Genomic DNA, 12,610 nt, shown 5'->3' with positions numbered 1-12,610 from the left:
GCACCAGGATCAAACTCACGCAGATTGAGCATGCAAGAGCGCTCGCTAGCGGTGCCCAGGATGGCAGAAAAGTGCTCAAAAGCCACGTCGGCCATGGCCTCAGGCTTAGATATGTAGTTGTCCCCCACCTGCAAGGACTGTATGTGGTTGCGCTGTTTCCTGTGCGCAACGTGGATTCGCAGAAAGACCGAGCCGGCCTCCCCATTCTTGAGCCAGGAGAATCTAGTGCGTTGCCTGGCGATCGATCGGTCCTGACTCGCGAGCCCCAGGTAAGCTCCTTTTAGCTTGCGGCGGAGCCAGAATTCAGAGCTGGTGAGTGTGTGCATATCCTGCGTGGCGTCCAGTCGGGCGACGAGCTCGCGCACGACCTGCAGTCGCAGCCCAATGTTGCCGATGGTGTGAGAACTCCAGCTCTGCAGGCGCCAAGAAGTGGCCTTGAGCCGCAGAACTAGAGTGCGAAAGGGATCTGGGTCCGGCGGGAGAGAAAGCCAGGCCTCGGACACGACGTCTAGGTAACCATCAAGTTGCGGCCAAAACCTCTCGAAATGGAATCTCCGGGCACCCAAACTCCTGGGGGTGCAATCGACCAACAGAGGGCAGTGGTCTGATGCACCAGACGAGAGACAGTGGAGGAAGCAGTGAGGGTGGAGGCTCTCCCAGGTAGAAGTGCAGAGGATGCGGTCGTTCCGCACTAGGGTAGGCTGATCCCTCTCGTTGGACCAAGTATATCTCCTGTCAATCATGTATAAGTCACGCAACTCGTGATCGGCCAAGAAGCGGCGGAAGCGGTGCATAATGCGGCGGTTCAGACGATCATTATTCTTGTCGGCGGCGGAAAGAATCATTTTGAAGTCCCCGCCGAGGAGCCAGGGACCAATGCGGGAAGCGCGCTCATCATGAAGATGAGCCAGAAACTTGATCTTCTCCTTGTCGTGCTGGGGGCCGTACACCCCAGTAATCCACCAGGGTCGATCACCATCCGGTGAGGAGACTAGCGCCGTTATGTGATGGCGCCCGAGGATGGGGTTAGAGATGGGCATGACCTGGTTTTGCCAGGCGAGGAGGATCCTACCGCGCGTTCCAACCGCGGGGAGGAAGAAAAAGTCGCGATAGGCCGGCCCGAGGGTTTCAGAGACGATTGTTGGGAAACGGACTGAAGTTTGGTCTTCTAGAGACAGACCACCGGGGCGTTGGAAGCAGAAATAACAGAGCGAACTGCAGCGCGCCTAGCCACGCAATTGAGGTATGGCGCGTCGCCACCACCACCCTCAGTGCCGGGCACGCTTCACCCATAGAAGTCCGGGAAAGCCATCACCACCTCCTCCACGAGTGGCCGCTCGAAGAGACGTGCATACTTGGCCAGCAGTTCATCCGTCATGACAGCACCCTCCTCCATGAGTCCAAGGCCATTGTTTGCATTTTTCTTCTTCGATTTCCCTGAGGCAGTCTGCTCGCTCATCCATTATGTCAGTGCACCAGCAAGGGTCGTGGTCGCCCATGGATGGGTACCGATCAATAAATAATGCCACACGATAGGCGATCGGCCGGTTGAGTATGAGAAATGTACTTTGTGCTACTGGCAACGCTCTGAACAGCAAGCAAACAAGTCCTTCTAGAAGAAGATGGCGGCGACACCAAGAAGGCTCCCGTCACGGCTGACGTTGGCACTCGGGAAGGTCCCAAGGAGAAATTGGGAGCGCTACTCCACACGAGGCCAGTGGACCGGCAGCAGCCACGGACCCATACTTGTCTCCTAGCTCAGACGGCTTCACGCATGGTGGGTGGGCCGCGTGGACCATGTCCTTGAAGGTGATGTGCCGTGGAACGCAATCCTGAGACTCCTGGAGCAAGAAAGGACTCGACCGTTCGTTCGTTCGTCGTATGTGGCGCTGAGCTGAGCTCACGCTCTCACGCGGCCATGCATTGTGCTGGCCCTACCAATTTGGATTGAATTCGACGAGCCCCCTATATAGTCCCGGTGGATCGTTCGTAGAGCTGAGCAGAACAGAGCCAAACCAACCCAAAAAGCATTTGGTACGAGGACTCTAGGAGAGTGAAGCCATGAGGAAGAGCGTTGTCCTGTACCCTGGCGTCGGCGTCGGCCACCTGGTGCCGATGGTGGAGGTCGCCAAGCTCTTCCTCAAGCACGGCCTGGCCGTCACCGTGGTGCTCATCGACCCGCAGGTCGAGTCCACGGACTTCTCCTCCGCCGTCGCCCGCGCTAGGGCCTCCAACCCCTCCGTCGCCTTCCACGTCCTGCCAACGCCGCCCGCCGATTCCAACTCCGACACCGCGCCCACCAACCCCGTCGTCCAGATTTTCCGGCTCCTGAAATCCATGAACGCCCCCCTCCTCGACTTCCTCCGCTCGCTGCCCTCCGTCGACGCACTCGTCCTCGACATGTTCTGCGTCGACGCCCAAGATGTCGCCGCCGAGCTCAAGCTGCCGGTCTACTACTTCTACGCGTCGGCCGCCGCCGACCTCGCGCTCTTCCTCAACCTGCCGACCATGCTCGCCGGCAGTAAGGTAAAGGAGCTCGGCGACTCTATCATCACTTCCCCGGGTGTTCCTCCGTTGAAAGCTTCGGACTTACCCGAGGTTACACACAACGATGAAGTACTCAAGACCATCTTAGGCATGTTCGACCGAATGCCAGATTCCAACGGAATTCTCATTAATTCCTTCGAGTCGCTGGAGACGCGCGCGGTGCGCGCTCTTAAGGACGGGCTCTGCGTCCCTGGTCGTGCCACGCCGCCGGTCTACTGCATCGGGCCTTTGGTGTCGGGAGGCGGTGACCAGGAGCACGAGTGCCTCCGGTGGCTGGACGCGCAGCCGGACCAGAGCGTAGTGTTCCTCTCCTTCGGCAGCATGGGCACGTTCTCCGTTCAGCAGCTACAGGAGATTGCAAATGGATTGGATAAGTCAGGGGAGAGATTCCTGTGGGTCGTGCGGAGCCCGCGCAATCCCGACTACAAGTACGGCGATTCGCTGCCGGAGCCCGATCTCGACGCGCTCATGCCGGAAGGGTTCTTGGAGAGGACCAAGGACAGAGGACTCGTGATCAAGTCTTGGGCGCCGCAGGTGGAGGTCCTGCGCCACAGGGCGACCGGCGCGTTCATGACGCACTGCGGCTGGAACTCGACGCTGGAGGGCATCAAGGCAGGGCTGCCGCTGCTGTGCTGGCCGCTGTACGCGGAGCAGAAGGTGAACAAGGTGCACATAGTGGAGGGAATGAAGCTCGGGGTGGAGATGAGAGGCTACAACGAAGAGGTGGTTAAGGCCGAGGAGGTGGAGGAGAAGGTCAGGTGGGTTATGGCGTCCGAGGGCGGCAAGGCGCTCAGGGAGCGGGTGGCGGCGGCGAAGGATGCAGCTGCCGAGGCGCTCAAGGAAGGGGGCTCGTCTCACTTGGCGTTTGTCCAATTCCTCAACGACCTGGACATTTCCATAGCCCCTACCGTGTAGCATTGATGTGAAACTTGTAAACTTTATTTAATGTTCGATTTGTAGTAGCGGGCTATCTCATTTTGATATTATATGCGGACTAGGTTTATTTCTGGACCCTTCCGCAGCTACTGTTGGTTTGTTCGAAAAAAAATTGCACTCTTCTTCTCGTGAGTACTGAACTGTTGTCTCTATTAATGGAATAGTTTAGAAATTGAACTGTGCGACAACCGCCCCCCTCCCCCCACCCACCCACACACACAAACAAGCCGCTCCCGCGAGCGCCCTCGGGGGTAACCCTACCTGCGGGCCTCTTCCTTCCTCGTCGCCACCCCACATAGCCGTCCAGCGAAGCCTGACCCTTCCCTTCCTCGCAGATCCCAGCCGGTGCGGGACGGCTGCCACAGGAGGCGTTAGGCTATGGCGGGGCCTGGTGGCGTAGCTACGGGTGCTCCTGGTGGCGGCGGGTCGTCGTCTCTGTGGGGCCTCGGGTGGCGCGGTGGCTGCAATGGAGGGGAGTGCATGGGCGCGGTTCAGCATCGGTCGGGCGGCGGATCTGGATACAGGCGGCATGGCCGGCGACTGGGGACTGCCTTCGGGCTCCCGGCGGCTGCGGATGGGTCTTCCCGTCGCGGGCACACGACAGTTCTCCTCGGGTGGCGGAGGTTTCGGTGGCGGCGCAGATCCGGGTGGTGAGGGGGCATGTGCGCGGTCACTTGACGGCAGGCTAGCGCGGCAGCCGGTGGCGGCACCCTCCCGGCCCAGATCTGGGCCCTTTGGGGGCCCATTTTGGTCTGGGCGGGCCTGGCTCGGCTCCGGCTGCGACAGTGTAACACCCCGGATGTAACTTACCATATTTGTACTCCAACTCGTGCCATTTTCGGCTCTAAGTTATGAGATTCGTGGTTCGGTTCTTGTCTTTGTTTTGCATTTTGTTCATGTCATGCATTTCATATCATGCCATCATATGCATCGCATTTGCATACGTGTTCGTCTCATGCATACGAGCATTTTCCCCATTGTCCGTTTTGCAGTTCGACACTCCTACGTCCTCCGGCACCCCCCTTATGCCTCTTTTCGTGAGCGGGTTTTAAACTTTCTCGGAATGGACCGAGATTTGCCAAGCGGCCTTGGTACACCACCGGTAGACCGCCTGTCAAGTTTCGTGCCACTTGGAGTCCGTTTGATACTCCAACGGTTAACCGGGGAACCGGAAAGGCCTCGTGTGTGTTGCAGCCCAACACCCCTCCAAAGTGGCGTAACTACCCATCCAAAACTCCCCCATCCTCTCGGCCGTTCGATCACGATCGTGTGGCCAAAAACCGCTCTTCATTTGGACACTCCCACCTCCTTCTATGTATAAATAGGTGATCCCTCCCTTTTCTCGCGCACACGAAACCCTAGCGAAACTCCCTCCGCGCCGCCGGACACGTCCGACCATCACCGGACGAAACCGCCACCGCACCCGCACCAATCCTGTCCTGCCACGTGGCAGCGCGCCCGCGCCCCGCCACGGCCCCCGCAGCCCGCTTCGTCGTGCCGCCGCCTCCTGCGCCTCCGCGCCCGTCGCCGCGAGCACGCGCCGCCCGCGCGGCCTGTCTCCGCCGGCGCTGGCAACCGCGCCGCCAGCCGTCGCCCCGTCCGCATCCCAGCGTCGCCGCGGGTCGCCGGCCTCCGCCTGCGCCGCCCTGGCAGGAGCCGCCCGCGCCGCCGCGGCGAGCGCGCCTGGCCGCGCCGCCCAGGACCCTCCGTGCCGTCCAGCCCCTCCGGCCGTCGTCTCTCCTCGCAGCTCCGGTGAACCTCGAGCCCGACGCCGCCCGATCCCAGATCTAGATCCGTTTCGCGAGGAGGTTGACCTCGTTTTTTCCCTAAGTCTTTTCCCCCTCACTTTTTCAGGCCATGTTCATTATGCCATAACTCCTCATCCGTAGATCCGTTTTTCATGCATGACATATCAAAATGTTCATCATGATGTGCTCTTCATTTTGTTCCATTGTGACCTACTTGTTTGAGGCCATCTTGATGCCCAAATGACTGATGCAAGAGTGCTATAAAATGTTAGGTGCTGATTCTTAGCAGAGTATGAGCTTTTGTCATTTTTGCTACAATTGTTGTGTGCTGCATATGAACATGAGCTCTACATGTGTTTTGGTCTATGCCATGCCATATTTACAGGGGTCTATGCCATGCATTTTTGTGATCAATGTGGTGACTAGCACATGCATGCAAAGTAGCTCTCGTGATATTGCTGATTTTAGAGACTTAGAATTTCACCAAGTCATTTCCCTGCTATTATTTTTATGCCATGTATTCATGTTGCTACAGTGAGATCCATGCTTCTTTTGAGTATCTTTAGTAAGGATGATTTTGACATATGGTTATGCTATTTCCATCGATGCCCCTGTTTGCATTTATGGAGTGCCCTAGCATGTCTTAATCTTACTCTACTTTTGCTATAAAATGTTCCTGACAGATTGTTTACATGTTAATCAATTTTGCCATTGATGTAGTAGTTGATCCAAGCATGATATGGTCTTGTTCTTGCTTTAGTTAGCTTCATAAACATGTCTTCTTGCTGGTAGTATGCTTAGATTGTCATGCAATGCCTTGTGGTGAGTGAATTGAGCTCGCAAAGAGGCCTTCATAGTTCTGTTTATGACATGCTCAGTTTTCTGCTAAGTCTGGATCTGTTAACGAAAATTGCTATGTTTACATGGGTGCCATCATATTTTCTGTGCCATTTTGGCTTATGGTCAGTAAGGGACTTTTGTTATATGCTTTGAGTAGATTCATTCTATGCCTTTGTTTGCTATGTTCTGTTCCTGTAGCATGTTGTTATATTGCTCTAAACATTGCTTCCTGATGTTAATTTCTGGCATGTTAGTATTTTCACCAAGTCTGTGATGCTGATATCTTTTGCACTTTTGCCATGCTTGTTTGAACCTGTTCTAGGGTGTTTTAGCCGTAGCTTAGTGTTCATCTTTTGTCAAGCATCTTGAATAGATCACTGCCATGTGCTTTGTTGCTATGTTAGAGTGCAGTAGCTTAGTTTCTTGTTGCATTTAGATGGCATTGTGCTGTTAATCGCAGAATTGTGCCATTATTGTTTTGCTTGCCATTTGCAAACCGTGCATCCGATTCCGGTGATATTTATATCGATTTCGACCGAAATCAACTAATCTTTCCAGCGGCACACTTGGTTTGCCAAGTTGACGCCTTGATCAATCTTTTCCTTCCGTAGCTCGCATATGCATTGCATATCACATCCCGCATATCATGCCATGTTTTGCATCATATTGCTTGCGCATTGCATCGTGGTTGATTGTTGTTCCCTTTTCTTGTGTTCTTGCTTTGGATAGAGCCGGGAGACGATTACGTGATCGAGGACCCCGTTGAGTATGCTTACGAGGATCAAGCTTTCGTCAACCCGGAGAACTTTGCAGGCAAGATGACCATACCCTCGAAATCACTTCTATCTTTGCTTGCTAGTTGTTCGCCCTATTGCTATGCCGCGATACCTACCACTTGCTATATCATGCCTCCCATATTTCCATGCCAAGCCTCTAACCCACCTTTCCTAGCAAACCGTTGTTTGGCTATGTTACCGCTTTGCTCAGCCCCTCTTATAGCGTTGCTAGTTGCAGGTGAAGATGGAGTTTGTTCCATGTTGGAACATGGATATTGTTGGGATATAATTATTATTATATCTTGTTTATTTTAATGCACCTATATACTTGGTAAAGGGTGGAAGGCTCGGCCTTATGCCTGGTGTTTTGTTCCACTCTTGCCGCCCTAGTTTCCGTCATACCGGTGTTATGTTCCTCGATTTTGCGTTCCTTACGCGGTTGGGTTATAATGGGAACCCCTTGACAGTTCGCCTTGAATAAAACTCCTCCAGCAAGGCCCTACCTTGGGTTTACCATTTGCCACCTAAGACTTTTTCCCTTGGGTTCCGCGGACTCAAGGGTCGTCTTTATTTTAAACCCCCGGGCCAGTGCTCCTCTGAGTGTTGGTCCAAACTAGAGCCCCTTGCAGCGCCACCTCGGGGAAACTTGAGGTTTGGTTTAAGTTGTACGGATTGCTTATCCGGTGTGCCCTGAGAACGAGATATGTGCAGCTCCTATTGGGATTTGTCGGCACATTCGGGTGGCTTTGCTGGTCTTGTTTTATCATTGTCGAAATGTCTTGTAACCGGGATTTCGAGTTTGATCGGGTCTTCCTGGGAGAAGGAATATCCTTCATTGACCGTGAGAGCTTGTGATGGGCTAAGTTGGGACACCCCTGCAGGGTTTTGAACTTTCGAAAGTCGTGCCCGCGGTTATGGGCAGATGTGAATTTGTTAATATCCAGTTGTAGAAAACCCGACACTTAACTTAATTAAAATGAATCAACTGCGTGTGTAGTCGTGAAGGTCTCTTTTCGGCGGAGTCCGGGAAGAGAACACGGTCTCGTGTTATGCTTGGACGTAAGTAGTTTCAGGATCACTTCTTGATCTTTATAGCTTCTCGGCTGTGCTTTGCTTCTCTTCTCGCTCTCATTTGCGTAAGTTAACCACCATATATGCTAGTGCTTGCTGTAGATCCACCGCACTACCTTTTCCCTACCCATAAGCTTAAATAGTCTTGATCGCAAGGGTGTGAGATTGCTGAGTCCCCGTGACTCACAGATTACTTCCAAAAACAGATGCAGGTACCGATGATGCCAGTGCAGGGGATGCTAAACTCAAGTGGGAGTTCGATGAGGATTCAGGATGTTACTATATGTATTTTCCAGACGATCAGTAGAGGAGCCCAGTTGGGGCGATCGGGAATCTAGCATTTGGGGTTGTCTTTATTTATGTTGGTTTCGTAGTCGGACCTTGATTGTATTCTGGATGATGTAATGCTATATTTATGTATTGTGTGAAGTGGCGATTGTAAGCCAACTCTTTACCCCTTTCTTATTCAGTACATGGGATGTGTAAAGATTACCCCTCTTGCGACATGCCTACTATGCGGTTATGCCTCTAAGTCGTGCGCCGATACGTGGGAGATATAGCCGCATCATGGGTGTTACAGACGGCTCTGGCGGACGAAGGCGTGTCTCGTGCTGGGGGTTGTAGAGACGGCGGCGCGCCCAGTGCAGCGCGAGGATGGGACCTACACGAGCCATCTCGAGCTCGGCCGGGACTATGTGCCTGGTTTGCTCCTCTTGCTGCGTCCGGTCAGTAACCCCAATGGCCGTGGAGGTTGTTCAGTTGGTAGCTATGCACGCACGCACGCTGGGCAGCAAGCATGGGTGCGTCCAGCAGCAGCGGCCCGACCACACGCCTGCCCGGACGCGATGGTAGCCTATACACACGAATGCGCGCACGGCGGCCCACACGCACGTGGCTGTGGTCGAGAGTGCACAATGGCGGCAGTGGCCTGCACGCGCGCACGCCTGCCTGGACGCAGCTACAACGGCGGCGTCCTGCACGCACGACGCGAGCACGGCGACCTGCTGGCACGCCCACACACGGTTGCGGTTGTGGCGGCGATGGCCTGCACGCACGGGCGCGAGGACACCGACCAGCTCGAGCACGGGCTAGTACAGCGGCCAGAGCATGGTGTCCAATGCAAGAACGGAGGGTAGAGCGTGCGAGCTACGGGAGGCGTGATGTCTACTACGCAACCTTCTTCTTGTAGGTTCGTGTTGGGCCTCCAAGCAAAGAGTTTTGTAGGACAATAGCAAATTTCCCTCAAGTGGATGACCTAAGGTTTATCAATCCCTGGAAGACGTAGGATGAAGATGGTCTCTCTCAAACAACCCTGCAACCAAATAACAAAGAATCTCTTGTGTCCCCAACACACCCAATACAATGGTAAATTGTATACGTGCACTAGTTCGGCGAAGAGATGGTGATACAAGTGTAATATGGATAGTAGATATTGTTTTTTGTAATATGAAAATATACAAAAAGGCAAGGTAGTAAGTGGTAAAAGTGAGAGAAAACGGTATTGCAATGCTTGGAAAGAAGGCCTAGGATTCATACTTTCACTATTGCAAGTTCTCTCAACAATGATAACATAATTAGATCATATGGAAATCCCTCAACGTGCGACAAAAGTCACTTCAAAGTTCCTATCACGAAGAACATAAGACGAAATTGTTTGTAGGGTACGAAACCACCTCAAAGTTATTCTTTCTGATCAATCCATTGAGCTATTCCTATAAGTGTCACAAACAACCCTAGAGTTCGTAGTAAAATAACACCATATGACACACATCAATCAACCCTAATGTAACCTAGGTACTCCAATGTCACCACAAGTATCCGTGGGTCAATTATATGATATGCATCAAACAACTTCAGATTCATAATATTCAATCCAACACAAAGAACCTCAAAGAGTGCCCCAAGATTTCTACTGAAGAAATAAGGACGAAAACGTGCATCAACCCCTATGCATAGATTACCCCAATGTCACCTTGGAAATCCGCGAGTTGAGGGCCAAAACATATATCAAGTGAATCAATAGAACACCCCATTGTCACCACGAGTATCCCCCGCAATACATACATCAACTGTTCTCAAATCCGTAATAGTATTCAATCCGGTAATAGTGAAATCTCAAAGGTAAAACTCAATTCATCACAAGAAGGTAGAGGGGGGTGTCGGTGTCAAAACCGGCAGATCTCGGGTAGGGGGTCCCGAACTGTGCGTCTAAGGATCGAAGGTAACAGAAGGCAGGGGACACGATGTTTACCCAGGTTTAGGCCCTCCTCATGGAGGTAAAACCCTACGTCCTGCTTGGTTGACTTTGATGAGTATAGGGGTTACAAGAGTTGGTCTACCACAAGATCATAATAGCTAAACCCTAGATGTCTAGCCTGTATGATTATGATCGCCTCTACGGACTAAACCCTCCGGTTTATATAGACACCGATGGGGCCTAGGGTTGTACAAAGTCGGTTTACAGAAAAACGAATCTTCATATCCGAATGCCAAGCTTGCCATCCACGCAAAGGAGAGTCCCATATGGACACGGGGGAAAGTCTTCTATCTTGTATCTTCGCGGCCCATTAGTCCGGCCCATGTCACATAGCCCGGACGCCCGAGGAGCCCCAAATCCAGGACTCCCTCAGTAGCCCCTGAACCAGGCTTCAATGAAGATGTGTCCGGCGCGCAGATTGTCTTCGGAATTGCAAGGCGGGTTCCTCCTCCGAATACTTTAAAGTAGTTGATCAACAAGAACTATGTCCGGATCCGTTTAACATGTTAACCTTCCAACCATAAAGGCATATTACTTAAAATAAGATATATCCATCGTCAGCTTTTTCCGACGAAATGTCACGCTTATCTGTGCTATCATTTCGAACTGTTTTTGGGCCTCCCGCCTTGCGTTTAAATACGAACTCCTATTGACATGTCTTGTCAAAGCAGAGATCGTGTCCCCTTATTGCGGGATTCTCATCTATATGAGTTTTCGTAATTTAACCGTGTTGTTCGCACGGCCCCTTGGGAACAGGCGAGTTTTAAGGCTCGAGGGAGGGGGACGCTTGATATTCACAGCACATATAAGTGGATAGAATCCAACTCTTATGTCCCATGCCTCATCCTCTCTCTGCCTTCCCATCCTTGAGCTCCGACGCCCAAGTTCCAAGATTTTCTCACCTCCGCAACTCTTCTGACCATGGCGGGCTCTCAAGGCAAGTGGATGGTCTCCTCCATTACGAAGGAGAACATCAAGGAGCTGTGGGAGGCGCGGTATCTAACCGGGGAAACAAGCACATGCTTCCCGATCCGGCGCAGGTCACCCCTACTCCGGGGCCTGGCGAGAGGGTGGTGTTCATTCCCCATTTTCTCCGTGGCCTCGGATTCGCCCTCCACCCCTTTGTGAGGAGTCTCGTGTTCTACTATGGGCTGGATTTTCACGATCTGGCCCCAAATTCATTCCTCCACATCCCGACGTTCATCGTCGTGTGTGAGACCTTCCTCCGGGTCCCTCCACACTTCGACTTATGGCTCAAGATTTTCAACGTGAAGCCGAAGGTGGTCGACGGGCAGTGATGAAGCTATGTACCTAGGGTAAAGTCATAGGCCTGACCTAGACACCCTCCCCTAGGACATCACCCTAAAGTCAGAAGTATTCAAGGGATACCATCATCCACTCAACCAGAAACATTCCACTTGGAAGAATCTATGTCACTCGACCATGGCAATGATCACTCGACAGACAGAAGATTGAAAGCCACTCTGAAAAGCAACGGTCGGGCGTTTTCTCTGTAGACTTAGTGGTCATTTATGTCACTTTATTACTAGCTTTACCAGAACCACCCCATCTTTATGTACCTTAAACCCTTTGTAACTGAGGGTGGGAGGGGTCTGGCGAACTCTATATAAGCCACCCCCCTCCTCAGGGACAAAGGTTCGCACCCCCTGTAACTCCACACACATATAATCCAGTCGACCGCCTCCGGGCACCGAGACGTAGGGCTATTACTTCCACTGTAAAGGGCCTGAACTCGTAAATCTTGTGTGTACAGCTTCATCATAGCTGAGATCTTGCCTCCTCATACCTACCCCCCATTCTACTGTCAGTCTTAGAACCACGATAGTTGGCGCCCACCGTGGGGCAGGTGTCTTACCGACTTTTTGGTGAAGTTGCGATTTTTCCAATTCACATCATCATGGTTTCCGGCGGTGGATTGGCTGAGGGCCGCGAGATCCATCTCAGCGCGCTCGTCTTCGTTGCCGACGACTCCGCCTGGCTTCAGGAAGCTCCCCTTGACGTCAAGGCGCTCCCCATCCCCGGGGCGACACACTTTCGCGCGTGCGCTCGCGGCGTCCTTCTCCGGCAGCCGTCGACCCAATATCGGTCGGCTCCCGTGGTGTCTTCGCTCCCCGCTATTCACCGGCGCAAGCGATCCGGTCGGTCGCGGCTTCAGCGATGGGTGAAACACGCGGTGGCCCGCTAGTCGGCCACCCCACAAGTCACGGCAATCGAGCCCGACGAAAATCTCTACGGCCTGTTCGACTGGCTCCGTTGAGACCGCATCCGAATGCGACAACATCGATCTTGCGGCTGAAGTCTTGATGGTCGACGGACCACATTGTCCTCCTGGCTTCCGCCGCGACGACGGCAGCGATGGTGGCAGCGATCTGTCACACGCTCACGAGGAATACCGCCCTGAGCCTCTTTCTTTG

General features: G+C 53.1%; 1 protein-coding gene across 1 annotated transcript; it reads left to right on the top strand.

Annotated features, from left to right (window-relative positions):
* Window positions 1–1,985: 1,985 nt before the first annotated feature.
* Window positions 1,986–3,618, top strand: LOC119268921 (anthocyanidin 5,3-O-glucosyltransferase-like). The gene has a single exon (XM_037550640.1). The coding sequence runs from the start codon at window positions 2,062–2,064 to the stop codon at window positions 3,460–3,462; it is 1,401 nt and encodes a 466-aa protein (XP_037406537.1). The 5' UTR covers window positions 1,986–2,061; the 3' UTR covers window positions 3,463–3,618.
* Window positions 3,619–12,610: the final 8,992 nt, after the last annotated feature.

This window comes from Triticum dicoccoides, chromosome 3A (genome assembly GCF_002162155.2).
Source record: "Triticum dicoccoides isolate Atlit2015 ecotype Zavitan chromosome 3A, WEW_v2.0, whole genome shotgun sequence".
Taxonomy (NCBI): Eukaryota; Viridiplantae; Streptophyta; class Magnoliopsida; order Poales; family Poaceae; genus Triticum; species Triticum dicoccoides.
The sequence above is the reverse complement of the archived record's forward strand: the minus strand, read 5'-3'. Positions and strand labels throughout refer to the sequence as shown.

Excerpts from the sequence above, each read along its gene's own strand:
- LOC119268921 (XM_037550640.1), top strand. The coding sequence starts at position 2,062 with ATGAGGAAGAGCGTTGTCCTGTACCCTGGCGTCGGCGTCGGCCACCTG.